Consider the following 27,854-nt stretch of genomic DNA (forward strand, 5'->3'; position numbering starts at 1 on the left):
GTTCCTATGCCTGCTAGTGGCTATTATATTTTCTATGGACCTCCACCTCTCCTTCTTCGTTGGCATAATTTTATGGTTATGAAGTAATAGTATTTTCTTTTCAGCTCTCTAAATCACTGAAAATAAGCAATACTTTCTCTGTTGAGCATTATATGTGTCAAGTGAATGTTTAAGTGGATAAAGATTGTCAGAATCATTGTTCATCCCTATTTTATGGATTGTTAGCTCTTGGTGAATTTGATTAATGTGAAAACATGGTGGTCTTGATTCTTATGGAGTGAAAGGACAATCTCATTGTGCTGTATATATTATCAACTTTATTTATAGTACATCTTTGCAAGTGTTAGTGGCGTTTCCATCAAGTTGCCACGGACTAATATTTTATTTTACCGTGACAAATAATTTAAAAGAAACTAAACCTCTCATTCCTGGATAAAGTGTTTACTCATGCTTTAAATTCAGGTATTAGCAAACACACAAGCAGGATAAATGTCGTTCTTGACACCTAATGACCTAGTGGTTTGCCTTATATTTTCTCTCACAGGAGCTTTTGATGAATTAGCAACTCTCCCCGAAAAGAGAGTTAAGCCTTAACAAAGTAGATCGTTTACGAATGCTTTTAAGGACAAATCTCTTAGCACTAAAACACTAAAAAAATAATGGGGATAAAACTAGACTAGTGTTGTCAAAATTCAATTTAACCCAGCTTAGGAAATACACACATCTTATGTGCTTAGCAAAAACAAGATTTTGTGAACCCAGAAAATAAATACAATGAATTCTTTAAAACTTTAGGGGCATCCTCCAACTATTGAGTTGATGATCTTAATAAACAGTTATCCAAAATGTTTTTCAGAGTCGCCCTCTGAACCTTGCTGAGCTCAAATATTTTTTTTTTATCAGTAAAGAAAGCAGTAAGCCCTATGCTGTGACAGGGTGCACATTCTTTACTAACTCCTAGCATCATGCTTTCTCGAATGAATTTGTTAATTGCCCTCCCGCTCCTGTGGAAACCTACTCTCAACTCAGAGGATGCAGAAGAGTTTTGCCATATATATTTGCTGCCCTTTCCTGGTAAATTTTTAGAAAGAATATGGACTGCAAATTTTCAAAATGATGTTAAGAGCCATCCATTGCTTCAACTTTTACAGGCATGCTCTTACCCTGGCCTGGGAACACAGTTGTCACCTCAGTCATGGATGATCTTCAGTACAAAATGGAATAGAAGCAGTCTCAAGCCCATATTCTAAGCTATTCTGATTCGTCAGCTATCTAATTGGTTTGGAAAATTCTATATGAGCTTCACACTCAAGGGCTGGCCTTGTATTGCCTTTCCTATTTTTCTGCCAGACAAATCTCAGGTGTTCCCAACGCTCCTCAGCACTGTTGCCCATAACATGGGGATTGTGCAGGGCTCTAAGGTTTCTCCACTCCTGGGCCTTTTCTAGTCAGTTATAAAAAATATATATAAATATTGAGTCTATGATAGCAAGCCTAAGCAGCTACCCGAACTTCAAAGTGGTGTGAGCAACTATTTGGCCTCTGTAGTGTGGAGACCATTGACTGTAATTGTCTATTTCTGTTTCACTATTCGGATTTAAGATACAATATTTATCTGGCTCAGCTGATGGACCTGGCTTTGCTACTTTTTATGTATGAAGTCAACACTCACTCGTCTTCTTCTTATTGTTGTTAATATTATTAACATCTGGGATAAGAAAGAGTATATGCTCGACTGTGGAGCTGGCGAATGAACAACAACGTCTTAAGCTGAACCCATCAAAATCAGAGATTCTACTGACACATAATGATCTGCTTGATAGTTTATGACTCCCCCCAGTTTATGACTTCCTCCATATTGGCCTTGATCTGTCAGGCAGGAGTAGGCCATTTAGATAGTGAACTGTCACTTGCAACTCAAATCAGTTGCATGATCCTGAATTAATCATTTGTACATCTTGCACTATCATGTCTTTCTTAGCCCATTCTTTATGGATTATGGTTGCACCTGCTTTCATAAATTCACAACTGGACTTTTGCTCTTTAGCCCTTTTAATGCTTCTACGCTGAAATATATTAAAAACAAGACAGGCTGTATTATTTCTAGTCTAAAATGACTGACCATATTTCAGGTCAAATTGGGGAGCTGTAATGGTTGCCTGTTTGAAACAGAATTTTGTGCAAATTAACTAGTTTATGCACAGGGCTTTCCATTCAATTTCTCTTTCATAGCTATCTTATAAATCTATGAAACACTCTGCTCACATTGGATCCTTCTTTATCAAGGAATTTGTTTAAAGTTCCTAAATGGAGGAAATCCAGATGGATGGAAGATCCTCAAGATTTCAAGGATAAAGATTATAGAACTTTCTTCCTTTAACACTTACAGAGGAAATCTTAACTCCATTTCAGGAAAAAGCGAATGATCTTGGAATTTGGCATCTAGATAGGACTTTCTGCTTTATTTTTCATGCTTCTTCAGCGCCAAGAGACCTTCTAAGGAGGATGAATGCTGGAGCCAAATACATTTTCAACTAGATAGCTGGGAGTTGTTTTTCCCACAGGGTATGTGATCCCAGATTATTTACTCAATTTTTCTCTTCTGTATAAATACATCACATCAGCAGCCTGCACAAGATAAGCATCTTTTGTAACACAGTGAGTGACTACCACCTATACTACCCTGTGTTCCTGTAACTCTCCATAGTACAAGTTTAGGAATGTTGTAGCAGTTCACTGTTATCCCTTTGTACTGCAGACACCAAGTTAAATAAGCATATGCAAGTGCGCAATGTTACAGTATATACCTCAGACTCCAGATTCTCAGGGGTCTTGTAGAAGAGAAAAGAAGAAAGCATAAGTGAAAATCGTTTTTAAAGCTTTTAACTTTACACATCAACAAAATTACATTAGTTAATCAATATATTGCTGTACCCAAACAGAAATACAACCTTGCAATGAAATATATATATATAGATATATATATATCACTTGACTTGTCTGACATCAATTTAATTAAGGCAATATCACAGTGGGAATCAAAAACTGTAAATCAGAGGGTAACATGAAAAGCAATGCAAGCATTTTGGGAATGGTAAGGTTGCTCACCTGTGAGTAATAGTTACTCATCATATTATATGCCTCCAATTAATATCTTTCGGTATGCTTTCATACCAGCATGAAAGACAGAGGAACAACTAAATCAATCTATGTAGTTTTCAAGAAAATACTTTTTTCGTCTAAAACTCGAAGTTCTAGCGAGCAAGATGAGGATAAGCACAGTGCTATATTCCAAGCAGTAATGATAAAAAATTTGAATAGAACCCAATGTAGCCACCCAACATCTCTCCAGCAATGGAAGATACACTGTAAATTGTGCAAATACAGCCTAACTGTAGAGAATTCAGTCTTGTACTTTCCTTCGTCATCTAGATCAGATCCCCACTTTTGAAAATTAATAATATTCAAGGGCCATTGAGTAATCTGTAGGCAGGGGGATTACCATCTTGTCGCATCTCCTATTATAATTAGGCCTTCCCTAGAAAGATGGACCTAAACAAGGTCAAAGAATACTTTCAAGCAAAAAAAAATCCAAGCAATATACTTTACCCAAAATGTATTAAAATAACAGCAATGTTTCAGACAGTAGAAAAGTAGCTTCCTGACTGAGGCATAAAAGAACAGCAAGGAGATAGAAATTCTAAATAACTCTTATTGTTGAAAAGAAGTAGTCGAGGCTGGAATATCTAAGTGGCAAAAAACTAATAAAACAGATCAAATTCATAACTTCTAGAAGGGTTTTTGTTCATTTTCTTATCTTCAGAAAAACATTGCTCAATGGATACAACTTCCAACATAGATGTCGTCTTTAGCATAAAGTTCACCACAGCCTTATTTGCTTGAAACCCGATTGATCATAAACAACCACATTCTACCTACATCTTTGAGAGTGGGCAATCATAATACCAACCTGCTGTGGTCAGGAAAAAATATCAACATAACTCAAAATGCCCTGGCTTCCTAATAGAAATGTATTTTTTCCGAGTAGAATTTAAGAGCTCCTGAACCACCATGTTGAGAAGAACAAGTGACTTATCTTCGGTAACGCTTTTTTTGGTGGATACAGTATCTGCCTGTGGATTCCTCACCTTGTGAATATCCACTGCTCCAGCAGCATTCGGAAATTTTTCGTAGCTCTCCATGCCGACGAGGACGAGGTCACAGAAGCACGTCACCGGAGCCATAAGAGAGCCTCGCCGGCATGATGACGTCAGTTCCGCCCTTTTTTTTCCCCCTTGCCTTCGAGGCACACGGACAGACCGACACAAAAATATATACAGCATACACAGTACACAGTATTCAAACCAAGACACACAGTATGAAATCAATGCACCAAAGCAAACAGAATAAAACACTTCCATTGAAAGTAAGAGATAGAAATTATCAACATTGCAGGTATACAAGGGTGGACAACGGGGAGGCGGGTGGGTCAGTGAGGAATCCACAGGCAGATACTGTATCCACCAGAAATAGCGTTACCGAAAGTAAGTAACTTGTTCTTCTGATGGCTACATATGCCAGTGGATTCCCCACTCCCGGAGGAGGGTGTCCACCCTTCTATACCAAAAAGTCCTGAAGGACAGAACGCGCAAAGTGTCCATCCCTCCTCACCTCGGAATCTAAGCAGTAATTTCTTTGCGAAAGTGTGGAGGGAGGCCCAAGTTGCCGCCCCACAAATGTCCTCCACAGGAACACCCCTAGATAAGGCAGATGTAGAAGATTTTGCCCTGGTAGAGTGAGCTCTTATACCCTCTGGAGGATCCTTACCAGCCAAAGAGTAACATATCTTGATGCACAATATAATCCATCTGTAAAGGGTGCACTTGTGCACCGCTCTGCCTTTCCTGCAGCCAATGAAGCCCACGAAGAGTTGGTCATCCACACGAAAGTCTTTAGTTCTAACGAGGTAGAAACTCACCGCCCTTTTAGGGTCCAAGCGGTGAAGCCGCTCCTCCTCCTTGGAAGGGTGAGGGGGAGGATAGAAGGTAGGGCGGGTAATGGACAGCCCCAGATGGAAGGGAGTTAACCACCTTAGGCAGAAAAGCAGCCCTGGTCCTGAGTACCATTCATTTAGCATGAATGGTCAAGAACGGGGGTTTCAAACTCAAAGCTTGAAGCTCACTTACCCTCCTTGCAGAGGTAATGGCAACTAGAAAAACTGTTTTAAAAGACAACAGTCTCAAAGGACTCTTGTGCAAGGGCTCAAAGGGAGAACCCATCAAGTAGGTTAAGACAAGATTTAAGTCCCATTGAGGCACAATAAATGGAGTGGGCGGAAATTTGTTGATAAGGCCCTTAATGAACCATAACACAAGGACGGCTGATCCGGCAAGCCAAGGAACACCGACAAAGCCGATAAATAGCCCTTCACAGTAGCAACAGCAAAGCCTTGCTGAGCTAGAGAGAGAGCAATTTGAAGGATGTTGGATAAACAAGCCCTCAAAGGGTCAATAGATTTCTCCCCACACCAATGGACACATCTGGACTATCTATAGGAATAGATAGACTTGGTGGAGTGTCGCCTAGCCGATAGTATTACGTCCAACACATCAGGCAGGAAAGAGAAAGAATTCAGGTTGCCCCGTTCAATCTCCAGGCATGAAGGTGTAAGCTCTGTAGGTGGGGGTATAGAACCTGCCCCTCCGACTGCGAGAGGAGGGCTGCCCTGAGAGGGAGACGGAGCAGAGGGTGCGAAGAGAGGTGAAGTAGATCTATGTACCTGTACCACACCTTTCTTGGCCAATCCGGGGCGATCAAAATGACTTGGGCCAAGTCTTGGCGAATCTTCCTCAGAACCCGAGGAATCAAGGGTATGGGAGGAAACGCGTAAAGGAGTTGAGAGCTCCAACTCAACTGAAACGCGTCCCCCAAAGCTCCCCGCATCGGATACTGGAGACTGCAGAATGAAGGGCAGTGAGCATTCTCGCGAGTGGCAAACAGGTCCACCCGAGGGGTCCCCCACGTCTGAAAGACGGATGAAGCCTCCACTCGTGGTCGGCGGAGAACTGCCAACTAAGACTGTCTGCACGCACGTTCAGAACCCCAGCCAGATGATTTAGCATCAGACAAATCTGGTGGTCCTGAGCCCAGGACCAGAGATGCAGAGCCTCTCTGCGGAGACCCAGCGACACCACTCCTCCCTGCTTGTTGACATACCACATCGCAGTAGTGTTGTCCGTCAGGACTTAAACCGACTGACAGCGAAGGGAAGGGAGGAAGGCTTTGAGCGCCAAACGTACTGCCCGCAACTAAAAAAGGTTGATGCGAAGCAACCTTTCCTCTGGAGACCAAAGACCCTTGAACTCCAGATCCCCCAGATGAGCACCCCACCCTAGAGTGGATGCATCCGTTATCACTGTGGCCACCAGTGGAGGTAGATGGAAGGGCTTTCCATGAGACAGATTGCCCTCCACACCCCACAAGACAGAACCGCTGCAGCTTCTCTGGAGATCCTGACTGACTCCCTGAGATCTCTGTTGTGCTGATACCACTGCCTGCGGAGGCACCACTGGAGCGTCCTCATGTGCCAGCGTGCATGGTTGACCAACAGAATGCAGGAAGCAAACAGACCGAGCAGACTAAGGACCTTCAGGACTGGAACTCCATTATAGAAAAAAGGTATCATTTCCTGAATGTCGAGAATCCTTTGTGGAGGTGGGAATGCTCATCACACAGTAGTGTCCAGTACCGCCCCTATGAACAGGTTGCTCTGAGAGGGCACCAGGTGAGACTCGGGCACGTTTATCGAGAAACCCAATTTGTACAACAGCTGGGTTGTCACTTGCAGATGATGAAGCACCATCTCTGGCGACTCCGCTTTGAGCAGCCAGTCATCCAGATAGAGGAATACCGGAATCCCCAACCTCCTGAGATGGGCTGCCACCACTGCCATCACCTAGGTGAAGACTCGAGGTGCAGTAGTAATTCCAAACGGAAAAACCGCAAACTGATAATGCTGTGACCCCACCGTTAAACGGAGATACTTCCTGTGCAACTCCAGGATCGGGATATGAAAATACGCGTCCTGTAGGTCAAGCGACACCATCCAGTCTCCTTCCAGCAACGCTTGAAGAACCTGCGCAAGGAGAAGTGTGGCTCACTGGTTAGAGCAGGCAGACCCTGAAGCAGAGGTCAGACCCGGGACCAGGGTTCAATTCCCGACGCGGCAGGGTCTTGAGCTCAAATGTCCATGGACTCGATAATTCTCGCTTCGGTGCCTGACCTAATCATGGGTTCACACTCTGCAACTCTGGGCATTAAGCCTGCTTAATCTCCACAACGGTCCCCCCGCGGCGGGATGCCTGGCTTTCACCTTGGGGATGCCCTGTAGGGGCTATCTCACAGGGAAAAGCCAGGACGGGTTCCCAAGGCAAGCGCGGAGATACCCCTTCTGGGGTCGATTCAGGTGCTATATAAGAAACATAATAATAATAATAATAATAATAATAATAATAATAATAATAATAATAATAATAATAATAATAATAATAATAATAATAATAATAATAAGGGTAAGCATCTTGAACTTCTCTTGTTTTCAGATAAAGATTCAAGATCCTGAGATCCAGGATTGGGCGAAGCCTGCCATCCTTCTTGGGAATCAGGAAATACCGGGAGTAGCATCCCTGACCCCTTTCCTGCTCTGGAACCACCTCTATTGCGCCTTTCTTTAACAAGGTCTGAACCTCCTCCTGAAAGAGACTGAGATGTTCCTCTGAGCAAGGCCCCTGACAAGGAGGGAATTGCATGAAGGGAAGAGCATACCCATTTGTCACAAGATTGAGAACCCATTGGTCTGTAGTGACCGATTCCCAATCCCGCAGAAAATGGGTACGCCGACCCCCACAGGACCAACATGACTGGGAATGGGGAATCTAGGGCTGCTTAGCTGCGGCGATAGGAGGAGAGGAGGAGGGTTGACGACCCCGTGGACGACCTCTGTTTCTTCCTCTATAAGATTTATACAGCGTATTTTGTTGCTGCTGCTGTTGCTGCTGACGAGGCTGCCCTTGTGAACGAAAGGATGACTTTCCAAATCCTCTGTACCTACGAAAGGATCCTCTGGGCTAGGACTGCAAGCCAAGTGATCTTGCCGTGGCCTTACTATCTTTAAACCTTTCAAGTGCGGCATCACCCTTCTTACCAAAAAGACCCGTACCATCAAATGGTAAGTCCAACAAAGTGGCCTACACATCTTGAGAAAAGTCTGAAGACTTCAACCAAGCCCCCTTCTCGTTGCCACTGCAGAGCCCATAATTCTTGCCACTGAGTCCGCTGTATCCAGGCCACTTTGAAGGAACTGGCGCGCAGCAGCCTGTGTATCATTCAATACCTCCTGAAAGTTCTTCCTGTCTTCATCAGACAGTTTTGGCAGCAACTGTTTAGAGGAATCCATCAAGGCATGGATATACCTTCCCATCAAGCAAGTTGCATTTGATGACTTCAGTGCCATACTCGCTGAAGAGAACACTTTTTTAGCAGACTGGTCAATCATTTTTGACTCCTTGTCCGCTGGAACCTGCGGGAAAGCTCCTGAAAACTTCTCTGAACAAGCCGCCTGAACCACAAGTCTCTCAGGTGAAGGATGAGCTGACAAAAATTCTGGATCCTCCGGTGCCACTCTATTTTTTGCTATTTAAAATTATTTATTAAGCGCACGTTCGCCAGCGGCTTCATGGCGCTACAACTTACAGAAAACAAGGTAGACTGGCCAATGTAAAGTAGAGCAATTCAGACTGTGGGAGGAACAGTTAATCAAAGGCTTTAGAAAACAAAAGAGTCTTAAGTTGTTTTCTGAACTGGGAGTAAAGAGTCAAGGTTCTGAGCTCAGGAGGCAGGGAATTCCAGAGGAGTGGAGCAAGGGTCGCAAATTTTGAACCGCCCCATTTCTTCCTCCGAAAGCGCGGGACCGTAAGAAGGGCCTGGGTGGATGAGCGGAGGTCTCTAGTGGGGACATAGGGAGTGATCTCGGAGGAGATGAAGGCCGGTGCCGTGCCCAGTCTCGCTTGGAAGGTGATAGAGGCCAGCTTGAACTGGACACGTTCACGAACGGGGAGCCAATGTAAAGATTTAAGAAGGGGGGTGACATGGTGGAATTTTGGTAATTTGAACACCAGGTGCGCCGCCTGGTTCTGGATCTGTTGCAACCGCCTAAGACTATATGCAGGTATACTGGCATATAGGGCGTTGCCGTAATCCAGGCGGGAGATGACCATCGCCAAGGTGATCAGTTTCAAGGCGTGAAAAGAGAAAAAGCGGGACACCTTGCGTATAGCACGCAGTGAGAGAAAGGAAGAGGACACCACAGAGCTGATCTGGGAGTGAAGAGTGAGTTGAGAATTGAGCTTGATACCTAAAGTTTTTACTGAGGAAGAAGGGACAGGTGGGGAACCAAGGGAAGGGGGCCAAAACAGAGAAGACCAGGGGCTGGATGAACCACCCGTCAACACCAGCTCGGTCTTATCTGGGTTGAGTTTTAAATGGTTGTGGTTCATCCAGTCTCGGATGTGGGTCATGGTAGATTGGAAATTAGAGATAGAAGACGGAGAAGAGGACAGATCAAAAACAAGTTGGAGGTCGTCAGCATAGTTATATACTGCGACCTCCATCTGCTGTAAAGAAAAAATAAGTGGGGCAATGTAAAGATTGAACAGAAGGGGAGAAAGAGAAGAACCCTGGGGGGCCCCGCATTGAACTTTCCGGAAATCCGCAGTAAAGTCACCCAGGCGAACAGCCTGGGTGCGACCCCTCAGGAAGGAGGATAACCAGACCAATGCAGTACCTCCGATCCCCGCCGTCCTGACACGGGAAAGTAAGATGGTATGATCGACCGTGTCAAAGGCGGCTGAGAGATCGAGCAGGACCAAGGCCTGGGTCTTGTTAGTATCCATTCCCTCCCTGAGGTTATCAAGGACCGAAAGTACCACGGACTCCGTAGAGTGTGCGGGGCGGAAACCGGCCTGGCGGGGGGCTAAGACCCCATGCATCTCCACAAAAGTGCTCAAGGTGCGGGTGACGTGGCGCTCGAGCACCTTTGCTAAGAATGGCAAGAGGGAGATGGGGCGGTAGTTGGCCGGGACCGAGGGGTCCGCGCCAGGTTTCTTAAGGATGGGGACAATGATTGCAGTTTTCAGTGGGGTGGGTACCACACCCTGTGAGAGTGAACTGTTAAGGAGGTGGAGAGGGGGATCGGAGCACGAAGAAAAAATGTGACGGAGAATGTGGGAGGGACAGGGGTCAAGAGGGGAACCAGATTTGACTAAGGGAATTATCGAGGTAAGGCATTCCTTAGTCAGCGGGGGAAAAGCATCAAGTTGTCCCTTAGGGGGGGGGACACTGAGGGTCCACAAACGTAGGAGAAGGGGGAGGAATATTGGCCTTGATGGTAGAAATTTTTTTGGATGAAGAAATTATTGAGGGAGTGACAGAGTTCAAGTGAAGGAGTGGGTTTCAGTGTGGTTCTGTCAGAGAATGCCAGGTTGTGCACAATCGAGAAGATTACTTTCGATTGGTTCTCTGCGCCGAGGATTTTGGAGGAGAAATAAGCTGTTTTTGCCCCTAAGATGGCCTGCTTATACTGGGACAAGATGTTAATAAACTCCAGTCTTAATAGGGGGCAGTAATTTCTCCTCCAGGCACGCTCAGCTCTGCGTACAGCTAATTTAGTAGTCTTGAGGTCCTCATTAAACCACAGATTGGCCTCCTTCTCCCGCTTAGACGTAACCCGCTTGAGTGGGGCAATAGAGTCGCAGCCAGAGGTAAGCCACTGGTTGATGGAAGCGACTTGGGAGAGAGTAGATAACCCCTGTAATGAAGGGTAGGAAGCAGTAAGTAAGTCAGAGAGGTTGCCTGGGTCTACTCGTCCCCAGGCCCGGACCCAAACGTTTTTAGGAAGTGAGGTTTTGACCGGGGGGTATAAGGGGAGGGCAAAAGAGATCAAATGATGGTCCGACCAGGTGCATGGTGAAATAGAAACAGAATTTACAGGGCAGTTCAAGGACCAAATCTGGTCTAGAACATGTCCTTTAGCATGGGTGGGGGAGTGGATGTGGGGTATAAAATTAAAAGATCGGAGGGTTTCTGAAAATTCCTTAGAGGAAGAGCACTCTGCGGGGTTGGACGGCCAAAAATTGAAATCACCCAAGAGCAGAATGGAAGTATTATTAATCGCAATTGTGGCTAATACTTCCAGGATGGTAGGGAGAAACAGTAAGGGCGATTGGGGGGGACGGTAGATGAGTGAGCAGGTAAGAGGAGGGGAGGTGGAAGTGGTACGAATGGCCAGGTACTCGGTCGTAGCAATATCGGGCTGAGGGAGAATTTGAAAAGGCAAGTCTGCTCGGGCAATGAGCGCTACACCTCCCCCAGCCCTGCCGTTAAGGCGGTCCGAGCGTAGGGCGTAGTATGAAGCTGGTAAGGTAGCCAGAAGGGCGGGGAGGGAATCATCACGAAACCAGGTTTCTGTGAGAAACAGCAAGTCTGGGGTATGAAGGTCCAACAACACCGATAGCTCATGCGAATGAGCTACGGCGGACCGTATCTCCGTGCCACAGTCCTAGAGACTGCAGGAGCAGACAAAGCTTTTTCCAAACCTCCAACACCGGTTCCAGAATTGCCTCAATAAAACGGTAACATAGGCTCAGTCACAGAAGATGGAGAATGCAACACTTAAGTCAATAGATTGGACTTAAATTCAGTGGTAGGCAGATTAATGTCCAATAATTCAGCAGCTTTTCTCACAACTGTGTGATATGGGACTACCTCCTTTGAAGGAGCATCTGAATCAGGAGAAAAGACCCACTCAGGGGAGACATCAAGACCACTTGCATCTCATAATTCCGCAAAATAGTCCTCAGAATCAGGAAGTTCACCTTCCTCCAAGTCCTTCTGATAGCGTGCCTCTTCCACAACTCTCTGGGCCTCCCTCCTGGAGCGAATCTTTGTGACTGGAGTCGATAGATCCACAACTGACTCCATCGGATTCGGGACCGGCATCGAACACGGATCCGACGGCGCCGCTAGCGGCGAACAAGGACGAACAGGCGGGGCCGGAGATTCTCGATACGGCGTCGGAGATTCTCGATACGCCACCGGAGCCCTCGGCGCCGGAAAATTCCAGGACAGCGTCGCTGGAAGAAAGGGAATAAATGGAGCCTGGGCATATGCCTGAGGGACACCCGAATTGAAAGCAAAAGGACCCATGGGGCCCGCAGGCGCACCAGAGGGGTACATGGCCCTTGCAAAGACACCATAAATAGCGTTCGGATAGTGTGATGGGTCTTGGCCTGGAGCCGGGAAAGGGGGATAATTTCCCGGCGCCGGCTCTGAAGCCGGTATACTTGGAGTCGGGCCCGTCGGCTCCGACAAAGGAACCTCTTCAGGCTGCTCCTGGTCTTCTTGCTCTGGCTCGGCTTCACCCGGATCCGAAGAATGGACCGAATCCGATGGTGCTGGTGTCGGTGATCGAGAGACTTCGACCTCAGGAGACACTTCCTTCTCTGGCGAGACCGGTTTTGAATATGAAGGATCGACCTCACTACTGTGACGTCGAGGAGAAGATGACTTCGGCGCCGGCTCCTTGTCAGAATGACGTCTCGAAGAGTGTTTCTTTCTCTTATGTCTCTTCGACTTCGAATGTCCCGACGCCGACTTCTAACCCGACCTGGATTCGGAACGAGATCTCGACCTCGATCTTCTTTTACTCGCCTTCTTATTCTTCTTCACTTTAGCGATAAATAACTTTACTTCCCTTTCCTTCAATGCCTTAGAGGTCATCTTTCTGCAACACGCACATCCATCGACGTCGTGATCGGAAGACAAGCACCATAAACAGTCCTTGTGCGGGTCAGTGATGGACATTCGCTTCCCGCACTTCCTGCAGGGCTTAAAACCAGATTTTCTTCCTGACATCTTCAAAAGGAAACGAGAAGAACAGACAAGAACAACTACAATAACAATGTTACTACGGAGAGTCCCAAGAAACCGTTGGCGTCAAAGGCGCGGAAAAAAGGGAACTGATGTCATCACGCCGACGAGGCCCTATTATGGACCCAGTGACGTCAGCGGGGTTGGGAGCAGAGTCATATCCTCTGTGACGTCGTCCATGACCTTGCCGGCGTGGAGAGCTACACAAGTTTCCGATTGGCTGCTGTGCAGGGGATATTCACAAGGTGAGGACTCCACTGGCAGATGTATCTATCAGAACTGGAAAGATCTTGCCATCACATTTCGCATAATAGCCGCATCAGATATGTGGGCTAAGGTTAAAATTGACTAGAAATTGCAGTGGCCAACAGAGGGGTTTAGAGAGAGAAACAAATATTGCCCTTCCCCAGGAACCTTTGGAGCTGCCATAGAAGGTCTTGCAATGTTTCAATGATTTGGTAGCCCGCAAACACACTGATTGTTTTAAATTATTACTGGTAGTTCAAAAGGACAAATCCATTCACTTTTACTATGAGGAGATGAGGAAGGCTTTTAAGGCCCATGGTGGGATGGAAATAGATGATCCTTTTTTAACTTCTGTCTTGGTAAGTGCACTAGTACAAGGGTTGTTCCCCACTATTAAGAAAAATCGAGACAGTCATTCCTTGCTGGTCGGAGGAACCACTTGAAAAGAAATTGGCTAATGCTCATATTGCTTTGAATTCCAACAACACTAAGGGAACCAACAGAAGAAGCAATAAAAAGATGCAAAAACTAAGTTAATGGTTCAACAATTACAGCATTTTCATAATAACAATAGAGAATGGGGCTTGAGATTCCATGGAAGCACACAGGGCTATAGGGGGGTAGCCTTCAGGGGATGGTGACGGGGCAGAGAGGGGCCCTCAACTCCACCCCTTCCTCCCAATAGGACCAGGGATGTCGCATTTGTGGATCTAATGATCTTGGAAGAATGATTGTCCTAAAAACTCAAACAATTTCCAGCCCGGCATTAACCCCCTGAAACAACGACAACCCAATTCCTTCCATCCAGGGCCCTTGTCGAGTTAAAAAAAGGGGGATTATTTTAATCAGAAACAGAAGCAGACCCCACACCAGATGATGCCTAAAGAAACCTCTGGTGATGATTACTATGAAGCATAAGGTGCTCCGTATGGGGAAATATATGTAATGGCTCCTGCATTGCCAGTTAACCAGAAGGGTCCTTATTTTCAAGAACATATTCATGGTCATGATGTTAAGTTACTCATAAACACTGGTGCCACTTACTCCACAGTATCAGCTAATACTGTTCCTCACTTACCCCTTTGGGGATGACGAACACCTCAGTGGGGAATTCAAATGTTGCCATTACAAGACCTATTAGGCAACCTGTGACGTATAACATTGTCCAATTATGGACAAACATACCTTTGTGGTTTCTGATCAAAGTCCCTTTAATTTATTGGGTCTTGACCCCTACTGAAAAAGATGAATGCTGTTATAAAATGTTCACCGGATGGTGTGTTCTTTGAATACACTGATGACTATCCGCTTATGTCCCAATGTGGCTACCTTACACTGAAGATGAATCTGATATTCTGGTTTGTTTCCCAACATTGTACGGAATAATGTTACAGTAAATGTTTGGGCTTTAAACAAATCTGATGAGGAGAGAATATTATATGTCGAACCTATTCATTTTGTTTTGAAGAAAAATGTTGTACTGACTCAAGTCCCACAGTAATATATTTTGCTGGAGGCACACATGGATTTGCAGGGAATAATATCAGCACCGGTCAAGGAGGGAGTCCTGGTACAGACAAAGGGGAGTGTATGTAATTAATTGATTCTCTTGACATGCTAACAAAGTAAGAACCCCTTAATACCCGATGAGTGGCATTTGGTTTAAAACTTCAGTGAGAGAAACAAGATAGTTTAACGCAGATTTCCTGTGGTGCCAAACCCCACTACTATTCATACCACCATACTACCATACTACCATCAGCCACTTGTTTTTCAGGCACAGATCTGACAATTGCATTGTTCTCCATTCCTTTACATCCCTATACTCAATATATATATATTTTTGGTTTGTCAAGGTCATTCTTTTTTATGGACACAGGCTCCCAAGGATATAAAGAATCTCTCTCCATATATTCACAAATATTAAAGGGAGACCTCGATCAAGACGTTTTGGAACCCAGATTGCACTGCTACAATATGTAGAGGATCCCTAGCGGCTGATACGGAAGAACAGTATACATGGGCCACTATAAACCTGCTTCTTTTTTAGCTTCTCACGGTCACAAAGCATTTCTGAAGAAACTGCAGTTTTGTATAAAGCAGGTCTCCTATTTAGGTCACCTGAGTTCTAAAAGGGAGAGAAGAATATTACCCAATCGTATTTGTGCAATAGTGCAACATCCTGCCCCCACAACACAACATGAAGTACGTTCCTGCCTAGGGATGGAGGGTATTGCATGCAATGGATACCAAATTCTCCTCATTTCCAAACCCTTACGAGAACTAAAACCGAAGGATGTTACTGATCCTGTTTCTTGGCTGCAGATACATCAGGAAAGTTTCCAAACTATTGAAAATAGCTCTGTGTGACTCTCCAGCATTAGGGAATCCAGATTACGTTAAGCAGTTCTATCTATTTACACATAAGCAAGAAGGATGTGCAAGATTTGCAAATGTACAAAGAGACCCTCACGGGTTAGCCAGTACCCCTAGGACAGACGCAGCGTATCATTTTACTACTTTGCACTGTTATCATGCTTCCCCTCCTCCTCTCTCTGCCATTCTCCCCATTCCCCTTTCCTCCCAGCTAAGCACGTGGAGCACTGGGAGGCAGGGGGTATTGATGAGATGGCTGCACCCTATTGGTGAGTGGTTGGTTGAGTGGGTGGGACAGGTTTGCACCGGGGAGGGCAATGTCACACCTACGTTAATAAAGATGTTGAGTACCAGATCTTCACTGTCACGACCTACAGTTTGTACATGTTAAGGTACTATATATTATGAAACAATTACTTCTGCCAACTAAGGCCTTTGCCACAACTGTTACGGACCTGAGATAGCTTCAACTTGTTACCGTGTATTGTATTGTACCACCATGAGCAGGAAGGATGTGCCCTTGCAGTACTCCCTTAGGACCATGGAGGTCTTAAAAGATCCTGTGCATATCTGCCTGCCATATTAGACCCTGTGGCCAGAGCCCTTCCCAGATACCTGAGGGCAGAAGCTACAGCATCGGTTGCACAAAGTGAGAGTTTGATTTTAGGAAATACACTGAATGTGTAGGTTTCCCATTCTGTTGATACATTGTTAAACAAAACTCGCACACAGCATTTGACCAATGCCAGATTGACTAGGTATGAACTGGTTCTACTATCGGCTTACAATACTACTGTACATAGTTATACTTCTTTGACCCCAGTCACTTTGATGCCTTTACCAGTGGAATATCAAATGGCAGAATGACATGATTGTATTTAGGTGACAGAACAGCAAACTAAAGCAGCATTGTTATGTCAGATAAAGCTTTTACTGAAAGAGATGCAGATCTATGGGCACATGTATCGTGTTTTAAACTATCAACAGGAGAAGCTAGAGCATCTTATGCCATGAGTACATTACAAACACTAGTGAAAGCAAAATTATAGCCCTAACCCGAGCATGTCAATTAGACAGTGAACATCAACACTGACAGCCAATATGCCTTTTGGTTGCACACGATTTTGATAGGCTTTGGGAGGAAAGAGGATTTTTAACCTCTAGCAGTGCTAAAATAAAACATGGTACCTTAATTTTGCACCACCTTGATGCATTGACCTCACCCAAGGCTTTAGCAATAACTAAATGTGCAGCCCTTCAGAAAGTCACCGATGATGTAAGTAAGGGTAATCATTTCACTGACCAGGCTGCTAAAGCCACTGACCTAACAGAGACAAGCACTATGTATCTAACTCAATGAGAATAAATGTCACAAGTAGGCCTGAGCGGAGTTTGTGGAGTTCCGCTACTCGGTACTCCAAAGAAGTGACAAAAAAATAACTCTGCGGACTTCCGCAAGCGGCGGAGTGGGCGCTGATCTTCCTGCAGCTCGGGTTGAAATTCTACCCGAGCTGCAGCTCGCACTCGCCAACTTAATGCTGGCGAGCGTGAGCTGGGAATCCAGAAAACTCCGCGAACGGAGCGGAGTTTACTGCCCAGGGCTAGTCACAAGCAGAATGTAATGTGAATATGGATCCTTGTTTGTTACAACACAATGCGCCTGAGAAAGCAAAGGTAGAATTGCAATAGGAAGGGACTGAGGTTGTAGGAATCTGGGTGGAACCAAATGGAATAATTAGACTGCCTAATGCTCTGGTATATAATTTGCCTCTTACTGTCTGTGGACCTGCACATTTTGGGTGTGATGCCATGTGTAGGTACTCTTCATAATTTTGGTATAGTAAGATATTTCAAAAGGATGCTGAGACCACAGGTCAGAATTGTGGCACCTATGGACTATTTAATAGTGGTAAGGGAAATGTAAATCCGTATTTGTAATGCGCAAACTACTCACCCTTACGGGTATCAAGGCGCTGGGGTCCGTCGTGGAAATTGAGTGACCTATTGCCCCGAGTCACATGGTGCTGAGCTAAGCTGCCGCTGTAGCCGGGGATCGAACCGTGATCCCTGTGCTCCGAAGTCAGCTGCCCCGGCCGCTGCACCACACCTCTCCACAGGATCAAGACACTTTCCTACTCCCAAGATGCCCTTAAAAATTTGCAGGTGGACTTCGTGAAGTTTCTTCCAACACACACATTTAGGTATGCACTGGTAGTGTTCTGAATGTTCTTTGCCTGGATTGAGTCTTACGCTACAAAGATGAGTGATGCTCTAATAGTGGTCTTAATCTTTACTGAAGGAACTGATCCCGAGATCCAGGGTCCCATGCACAATTCCATCATTTACCAGTTCAACCGTTGTGAACAAGGTAGTAGAGTAGTTACTGAAGGCCCTGGCGATAAAACGACTATTCCATTGTGTGTACCATCCACAGGCAGCTCAAGGACACACTCCACAACCAAGAGATTGGGTGTTTACTAAGAACTTCCAGCACAATAATAGCCTCCAGCACAGGTAGAGGACCCCACTCAGATACTGCTGGTTACAAGCCAAAATGTCAAGTGTGAAAGAAATAACAACTGGAGTCACGCAAGCCATGTGAAGAGAGCATCTGCACCAACGTGTGAAGAACAAAGTGCTTGCCAGATTTGATAAAAGAAGTGCACACTGACATGCCCAGATATAACTTGCATCCAAGACATACAAGGCAATCTTCAGAGTCAAACCAACAGTCTTGAAAGACTGGACTCAGAGCCTCACACATACTAGTAACCTCTGGAGCCTTGTGATTGTGAAGAATGTGCATGGGTATAAATAGAGGCGGATGCGAAGACCAGGTATGCCGTCAAAATGTAACAAACGGTATTGAATACGAGGACTAGAGCCCGAGAAGAGCTAGCAAAATCAGGGATTTTTCAAAATCAGAGACCACAGGAGGAGATAAGAAGACTGGTAGTGCCTAACACAAACAACATGTTTAAAGGAGCAATGAGTGTCATAATGTTGATAAGAATAGGACTGATTGTAACTATGATTGCATTTCTTTTACCATTAGATGCTTACATAAATAAGGATGAAGGAAAAGAGCAATTGGGGCAGAGGTGAGCGGTACTTCAACACCAGCCAATATTATCCCTTGTGTTTCTGACATCTCATAAGAAATTGTAAGGAACTAAGTCAATAACATGTTCCCCCATAACTTCTACATCACATTTATGGACCACTTGCCCTCTTTCCGTTGTGAATTATACTTTTACACAACCCTGTGGGTTTAAGGACGTTAAAGGAACATTTGGGCAGATGTTTGGAGGACCTTGCCTCCATTCCTATGAATATAAAGGTTCAGAGTACCCAGGATGTAGTGGCAATTCCTTTTGTGATGACATCTATACTAACGCTACCAATATCACTTTGAATAAATTTAAACACCAACAAACAACAGTAGCAAAAAGTGCAGGGTATTATCCTACTTCCTGTGAAATTTACAAAACGGAGAACACATCCAGTACAAACTGGGCTATTTTATTAATTGCTTAGAGGCACTCTAAAATAGGACCATGATGAAGCTCCAGCGCTATGCCAAGCAGGACTATAAGTATGGGCCCACGTACACCCATCCCGGGTTTTTCTTTCTCTCTAATAGCACCTATCCAAACTTTTATAATGGGACAAAAGATGTATCTTTAGGCATGGTCTTCCCATTAGAGGTTCCATGTACAGATTTCAAACCTAGAAAATTTGGACTGGGACGTTGACCAGAGAATTCTGTGACGGGGGTAACAGACTTGAAACTATTCAAATGGCAGAATATTCAGAAACTTCCTGGCCTCAACGATTACACTAGGAGGGGTAGGAGCGGCCAGGAGGAGAAAGATTTCAGGAATACTTCCGATGCAAGCCTCAGATACTATCTGTTATGTTATGTTATGTTATGTTAAGCTCATTTATTATGCGCACAGATGCTCCAGCGAAGGAGCGTCCTGGCGCCCGACAAGGTAGCAACACAACACAACTGGACATAACAGCAAAAGAATTTAAGGAAACAAGAAAGTTTTTACAGCTCTTGATAAGCCTTGCAGCTTCCCAATAGTGTCTCACTCCCATACGGTTACATGCAGCTAGCAACCATTTCCTATGCGCATTCCTATATGGGAGACAGAAAAACAAAAAGTGCACTTCCGATTCCTCAGTGTTAGGGCAGCTTGGAAAGAAGTTGGAATTGGAAGATGCAATATTCCATTTGGAGGTAAGAGCTCTCAAAGGAAGTAAACCACATCTAAATTGAACATATAGATATTTAGACTGAAATGGATGCATTCTGTAGATGTAGGAGTCGAAGCTAGGTGCACACTTATGGTTCAGAAACTGGACAGTCAAGCTACTTTCCTGATACGTTTTCCATCTTTGTGACAGAATTGCCTCCCAGTACAGGTGCTTTGCTTTCTGTACGTCTCCTTCAGTAATCAGCTCTAGGGACGTCCGTAGTTCGCCCATTCGTATTCTATGTGACGTTTCTTTTATAGACTTCATCCCCATGTTAACGACACCCCTAGCAAGACTTTGTGTGACTAGTGTTTTGAAATTAACCCCTATCAGGCAAGGAGCTTGCACCAATTTTAGCAAACACATTCCATAACATGAGTTTCTAACAACAGAACTCATGGGGAATACCAGTTGTATAAGTAAAGTGCCTGACAAACCTACAACAATCGGAAACACCTATATAACTTGAAGGAGGTACTCAACATTACAACAGATGTCTCCACTACCTGTAATATGGGGTTTCTTTAGTGTGCTATCCAAAATTACACATGGATCTAGGAATATTTGTACACCACAGGTGGCCCACAAATTATTATTGTTCTAGATTTCTCTAGAACACAGATGTTGGTTTCCCAGACTACGCCTCACCCCCGCCATTAGGATGAAGTCAATGTGCCAATCTGAGACAAAAAACCAGTTAAGCTGCACAAGCCCAAACTCCACTGAGCAATACTTGAGTGAGAGGTGTTTCAGGTAACGATCATTCCCACCAAAAGACATCTAATGCGTATATTCCAAGAATAAAAATTATATGTCCTAGATTTTATTCAGGCTCAAAAAGAGAGAACATGTGCCTTGATTGGAGATCAGTGTGATATGGGAGTAAGGAATGGGGAAAGGAATACCACAGCAGCAACAGAGAAAATAACCAACAACCTCAAAGATCTCATGGATGGAAATTGGAATTTGAAATGTCAGCTGGGTTATGTGCTGCAATGCTTCAATTGCAGAACATTAATTGTATGGTTCAAAGACCTTCAAAGTAAGCATTTATCTTTTGCTTAGCAAGATCTAAAAACCGACAGCAAAGTTGATGCTCTGCAACCGTTCTCACAGGATTAGCCACTGATGTCAAGGTTAGTGACAACAGTTTGTTTAAAAGAAGCGATGAGTAAGAAAGGAAACCAATAAACTGTTGGCAACAATAAGCAGCAAATTATTTTAAACCTCCTGTTGCAGCTGCACCCCTTCAAAGACTTTTTTACCCTTTGATGATTTTCTACTGAAATCAAGGTTTTTCATTACTATCGATGTGGTTACAAATGTATAAAAGCTAAGTAGTCTGTGAGCTAAATCAGATTTGCTGGCGAATGGTCAGAATGGTCAGAGATCCCTGCTGCAGCAGAGCTTAATAAAGGATAATGGAGATTCACCATGACTGACTCCTCCTTTATTGGAAGCCCTTTTAAATTCAGCTTTGACAATCGAGAACAAAAAATGGGCTGTAATCTTGACTGTCGAATACTACACAGATTATGAGGATGACATGTCAAATAAAATAGAACTGAGCACTGCTGTCCCGCTAAGTGGACACAAAAGGAGAGTAACAGCAAAATATGGCAATTAGATTAGCATTATTGTAAATATATATATATATAGACGTTTCTTTGTGGAGGATTCCAGGCTTAATTTAACAAGTCATACTGACCTCTTTGTCGGGTTCGATCCTAGTATCACCTACAGGTCCCTCAAGTGGTCTTTTCATTGAACTTTCCTCTGAGTTCTTGGACTGTGAAGACAAGAAGACCTTTCAGTGTAGGCAGGTAGCGACAAATACAAAGATACAGCCATTCTATCTGTCAAATGAAGCCTTAAGCTTGTGCTCTCAATGGAACCTTTATATTTGAGCTTAACCCCTTCGCTGCTGATGACGAGCTCAGCTCGTCATCAGCCACGGGTGGCGGGTGCTGATGACGAGCTGAGCTCGTCATGTAACGCTGTATTTTTTAAAATGCCGCACAGCACAAAAATCACCGCAGCAGCGATGCGGTTAATGTCAAGAAACCTGGATTCAGTGCTTTGTGTACAATAATTTTCTACTGTAAATTCCTGATACCATCTGCACAATCCATTTAAGGAACATGTTATTGGTCATAATAATTTTTAAGCTTGATACCTGTTAAAAACTGCATTATCCTGCTAAAAACCTGAACAAACAAGGGTCCGTTAGTGTCTTTAAACCTTTCTTTAAACAAAAAAATATCACGAGGGGATGTCTACAGTTAGTGTCTTTAAACCTTATTTTAAACAAAAAAAATGTCACGAGGGGATGTCTACAATTAGAGTCAGCATGATGCTGACTGGAACTGCACAATGCCCTTGGATTTATATTACGATTATCTCGCTTGCAAGCCATTATCTAGGAAAATGTTCAGCGTCAGCATCGCTTTCACCTCTACTAAGTAAACTTTATTTGTATTTATTGGAATGTTACATTACAATAAATAAACTTTATTTATAGAAGGTTACAACATCCAAAACAAAGAGACAAGAGTAGAAAAACAAAAAAGAAAATACAGGATTAATCAATATATGAAGTAGTCAACAGCATGTGCATCAAGGACAATACAGAGTGTAAAGAGCACCTTGATGAGAAAAAGAGAAAAAGGGAAATAAAATAGCATATGTGACACCAGGTGAAAAGTGCATTGCCACGAGGAAGGATGGAGAGGAGAACAATTTGTAATCGTAATGTGAAGCATGCAGCAGGTAAGGTGCCTATTCTGAAAGACATGGCTATTGGAATCTAACAAAGGCATCAGCAGGGGATCAAAGAGATCAATGTTTGTATGATTACAGTCACATGGTACCCTGCAAGGGAAACATTAGCTGCAGTGCGACCCAACTCCCGCCTCAGGATAAAGCAGCAAGTAGTCTCGCAATGGGGCGGCTCAGTGTGCGTAACTGATGGGAACAAAATCACATCGTGAATAGTCCTGTTGTATCCCATAAGTTCATTAGGGTACTAGTTTTGAGATTAGACACTGACAGATCACAGAGTAAGCTGTTACTTCAGACCCACAGTTATCCATTGGTAGTATAGTGTCTCGCAATGGTTGCCACATATTTTTAGGTCTGGAGGTTGGTGGTTGTAGTGTAGCATAAGTATCACTTTTGGTATCGCAGTACATTAAGTTGCGGAGCCATGCCCTCGTTGTCGAAACACTGTAGTGCCGCCCCAATGTAAATATATCTGCTGCTTGGCCAACAATAGAGCGATAGAGGCAAATTGTCGTACTCCCGCAGGTAATGGCTTAACGTAGCCCAAAAACGCCAACAGTGGGGTTAGGACAAGTTCAAGTTCAATCATCTGTGATAGCAGTAAAATAAATTCCTCCCAATATGCTAGTATTTGGGCACAATTCCAAACTAGATGTAGGAAGCTGTTATGGCAGAGTTTTTGGCTTTACTTAGAAGTGATATAGATCATTAATCCTGCTCGCATCTAGTATAGGTATTCTTAGCCTGTGTTGGCCCTTTTAAGCCCTTTTTCCAGACCTAGAAGAGGATAGCTGCTTAATGTGCCTTTATTCTTGACTTTAACCTGTCTATTGCCTATTGGCTTTGACATATTAGATATATTGGTATGGTGTATGTAGGTATTCTGACAGAGCTAAGGAGCATTTCACCCCTTTCAGGCCTAAAGCTAGAGAGACTCCATCTTGATGGAAGCAGAGAGGCTTTTTAGGGTAAAGGCAATGTTTATAGTTAAGGCTGTTGTGTGCTAGAGGAGATCCAGTTAGGACTGCTTCTTATCCGAGAAATGTGTTTTTCTCTTGGGCCCAGACGTAACAAGCAGATGGCCACTGCGGTTGCGTGGAAGCCTGGGAGCTGGCACAGGAATTCGGTAGGAGACAGCCCTCCGGTGGAAATTTCCATGAGGGGAGAGGAATCCATATTAGCGAGCTACAGGAGAGGAGGAGTGTTCATTCCAGCTTGTGTGCAAGTCAGTTCAGTTTTGGAAGTCAGTGCAGCGTGGTGTGCAGTTCAGCGTGGTGCTCAGACCAGCTTGGAGCACAGGACTGCTGGGAGCCCAGAACAACTTGGAGCTCCAAATAGCTTGCAGAGAGAGAGAGGATGTCTGCTGGGAGCTGCAGAATAGAGTGCAGTTCTTGAATGGAGAAAGAAGGCAGACGATTACTGAAGATGAGGAGGGAGGAAGCAGTGAAGGCTGTCAGCTGGAGCAACTGAACCAGAGGCGTGGTGATGTGGTGAAGGAGGGAGAGACAGAGAGAGCCCTAATCCCACCAGAGGCAGAGAGAGAAATCTTCCTTCTAATAGGTGAGGTAGTCTGAATTAGTTACACTTACACTTTCTAATCTTTTCCTTTTCAGTGGAGTGTTCCTGTTATGTTTAATCCTTCTCTTTCAAGTGGTGTGTTCTACCTATAGTCTTTGTCAAATCTGTGTGAAGGTTTATATTGTACTAATAATAAATGACCCCATTAATTAGTGAATTACAGTGCTTGAGTTATTTTATGATAAAGTTATCCTGGCTTCAAGCCAGTTGCTGTTGAGCCACTGATGGATCAAAAAAGGGGGGTAGGAGCGCTTAAATCAGAGAACAACTCTAGCACATAGTGTGTATATCTTTGTCCTCATATTGTAAGAATAATCTTTCCTGGTAAGTATTGCTGTTTGAACAGATGCTACCCCTGATCAGGTAAGTAATAGTGAGGGAGAGAGGAGACTTGCAACCAAGGGACTAAGTTAGTACACCATCCTATAATAAAATGTCCCCAGTTTATAACTAACTGGCGTGTAGTCCCTATTCTTGTTCACTAAAGGTAAATGGCACTTCTAGGTGTTTGCTAGGCGCATGAATGGATGAGTAATCCCAATCAGGTGAGTGGTGATCACATAAATAGGGAGTGAGTGGACCTTTGATGCCAAGAGCCGGTAATACACAATAATCTGGACCCACATCTAAAGTTATTATTGTAGTTTCATCCCGAGTAGACAGCTGAGATAATATCCCAATATATATATATATGTATAGGTGTTCATAGGAATGTGGTCGTCGTTTGACATGCGGCGTTAATGAGAGCACTGGAGTGTCAAACCAGTGTGTAAAGCCACCGGATTGTGGTAAAAGACTAAGTGAGAGCGGCAGGAGGGACACTGCCGTGGATGTTTCGCAGGATCGCGAACGCTTGGAAAAGGAGAGCACGGGGGCTGCAGACCCACGTGTGTAGACGCACCAGATTGTGTGTCAGATCTGCCCTAGGGTAGAACGGTCTGGGTCAGGGTGGCCGCGAGACCAACTGATGTGAATAAGTGTGGTGTAGGGTATGGATATCCCTAGTAATCAGTGAGTATTCTTAGTATCCCTATAGATTTAGTGGTGTTTTTGATAATATGAGCTTGTATATTGCGAGTTCCCTATCCTCAGGTAGGTACCAGGTGCCTGGATAGGTGGTCCTGAGGACGGAAGGTGAGTACGTTTTGGCTGGGTCATAGGGGCCCCTGGGGGCTGATCCCATCTAAACAGAAAATCCAGCCATTACATTTTGGCGTAGTCGGACAGTTTACGAAGCCTGTGTGCCTGGCCATGTGTTTAGATTGTCTCCCATGTGTTGTGTGGGAGTGCCCTGTACGCCAATTACATTTTGGCGTAGTCGGACAGTTTACGAACTCTGTGTGCCTGGCCATGTGTTTAGATTGTCTCCCATGTGTTGTGTGGGAGTGCCCTGAACGCCAATTACATTTTGGCGTAGTCGTCATCTTACGAACTCTGTGTGCCTGGCCATGTGTTTAGATTGTCTCCCATGTGTTGTGTGGGAGTGCCCTGAACGCCAATTACATTTTGGCGTAGTCGGACAGTTTACGAACTCTGTGTGCCTGGCCATGTGTTTAGAGAGGTTCCCATGTGTTGTTAGTGAGTGCCATGAACGCCAATTACATTTTGGCGTAGTCGGACAGTTTACGAACTCTGTGTGCCTGGCCATGTGCTTAGAGAGTTGCCCATGTGTTCTGAGGGAATGCCCTGAACACTAGTTCCATCTGGCGTAATGTTGCAGTTTATGTAGCCTGTTAGACCTATTGGCTTGAACAGTTGCAGCGTGAGGAGATTGTATTACATCATGGCATTTGGTTTATTCAGGGTGGAAGGAATGGTTTTCATCTTGGTGTTTAAACTGTCAGAGTTGAAGGATGGCATTACATGAGGAAGTCAGTTACATCTTTGTGATGGTCCAATTGTATAAATGTGTGTAAAAAGTGCTTTTAAATTGCCCATTAAATTGCTTGCTGCATCTGCTTATGCTGTGCAATGTGAAATGTGTTCATTGTTCTATGATCTGTGGAGTTCTGTGAATATAGCTCCTTGTAAATATGGCTTTAGAATAGCGCCATTTTAATGTGCCTTATGAGGTGCATGTTCTCATGTTGATCTGCTGTGTTGCTTGTGAATGGTGCTTTGAATATATTCCTTGTGACAAGCGTGTCATTTTTTGAGTTTGTTTATTGTCTTGTAAATATGGCTTTAGAATAGCGCCATTTTAATGTGCCTTGTGAGGTGCATGTTCTCAAGTTGATCTGCTGTGTTGCTTGTGAATGGTGCTTTGGATATGTTCCTTGTGAAAAGCGTGTCGTTTTTTGAGTTTGTTTATTGTCTTGTAAATATGGCTTTAGAATAGCGCCATTTTAATGTGGTTTGTGAGGTGCATGTTCTTATGTTATTTTGTTGTGTTCCTTGTGCATTGCGCCTTGGAAATGTTCTTTGTGAAAGGCTTGTCTTGTAAATTTGGCTTGTGAATAGCGCCATGTGGTCATGGCTTGGACAGGGCATGTTCTCATTACGTTTGGCAGGAGAGAGCTGGATCTTTCTCGGGTGCTTGGGGATAACGTTTTTGAAAATATGTACGTGTCATTTGTAAACGTGAAGAAATGTGCTAATGATTTTCCCATGTATAAATGGACGTTGGGAAATGTTTCTATTTGAGCTGCCAAAGGGTTAATATCTTGAGTTGAGATGGCAGCCTTTATTTTTTACATGCTGTCAACATGCATGGCTATCTGACCTGACTATAAAAGTCAGTGAATTATTTTAAGGATTTTTGATGGTTTGATTTTGACTTTTTTTTTTGGTTCCTTGGTCAGCCTACGTGCTTTGTCAGTTTCTTGACGGAAAGGTAACATCTTGTGTTTTGAGAAGGGTTCTGTTCATTTCACATTCCTTTTGAAATGCGTCTACGAATTTGTGTGGGTTCACCTTGGAATTGATGTGGTTATAAATCAACCTTACGGAGAAAGCTGTGTTCTTTTAAAATGAGTGAAATGTTAAAAAGATAGCCCGTTACAGTGCACGCTACGAGCTGTTTTCATTAATTATTTCTGTGAGGGGTTTCCATCTAGACAGGAATGTGATGGTTGCAATAATAATAGGTTTAGAATAATAAATCTTGCCCGACAGTGCGTGGTAACATGTGCTTTTAATTAGTGTGAGGCAACCATGTGCTTTTAAATGAAAAAAGTTAAAACGTGACATTATTATTTTCCCAAATGTAAAATGAAAATGTATGTTTTTATAAATGTGAACTTAAATACAATATTGAAATGTATATGTTGTTTTACAAATGATTTCTCTTTGACAAATGGACCATGTTAATTCGTTTCTCAAATGCAACATGTATAATATTGTATGCCAAAGGTAGTTTCCCCTTTAAATGTCTTGCCTTTAGTTTAATTATTTGGACAAATGTCTTTTTATAAAAAGAATTGGATCTTTTTTAATTGGCAATACACTGTAACAGAATTGTTTTTTTTTATTAATATTAGCCTCCGTTAGTTTGAGAATCAGGCCATGAGAACAGGCAAAAGGAATTTGTTTTTTGACCTTGGCAGCCCAGCTGGTCTGCGCAGACGAACTTTTTTTTCATTCTGCAAGTTTCGATCACGTCCCAGTGTGTTATGATGGGCTACAAT

General features: G+C 43.9%; 1 protein-coding gene across 5 annotated transcripts in view; it reads right to left on the bottom strand.

The window, feature by feature from the left end:
* IFT54 (intraflagellar transport 54) overlaps positions 1-27,854 on the bottom strand; it is a 372,547-nt gene that overhangs the window by 180,951 nt on the left and 163,742 nt on the right. For 4 of the 5 annotated variants that reach the window (XM_086956262.1, XM_086956261.1, XM_086956265.1 and 1 more), the window contains exons 6-7: positions 21,578-21,658; positions 2,808-2,831 (exon numbers count right to left, since the gene is read on the bottom strand). In XM_086956262.1, coding sequence (XP_086812388.1) covers positions 2,808-2,831; positions 21,578-21,658 — 105 coding nt within the window. The remainder of the gene's footprint in view (positions 1-2,807; positions 2,832-21,577; positions 21,659-27,854) is intronic. The other variant, XM_086956264.1, reaches the window with a different exon arrangement.

Source organism: Lissotriton vulgaris, chromosome 2_1 (genome assembly GCF_964263255.1).
Source record: "Lissotriton vulgaris chromosome 2_1, aLisVul1.2, whole genome shotgun sequence".
Classification (NCBI taxonomy): domain Eukaryota; kingdom Metazoa; phylum Chordata; class Amphibia; order Caudata; family Salamandridae; genus Lissotriton; species Lissotriton vulgaris.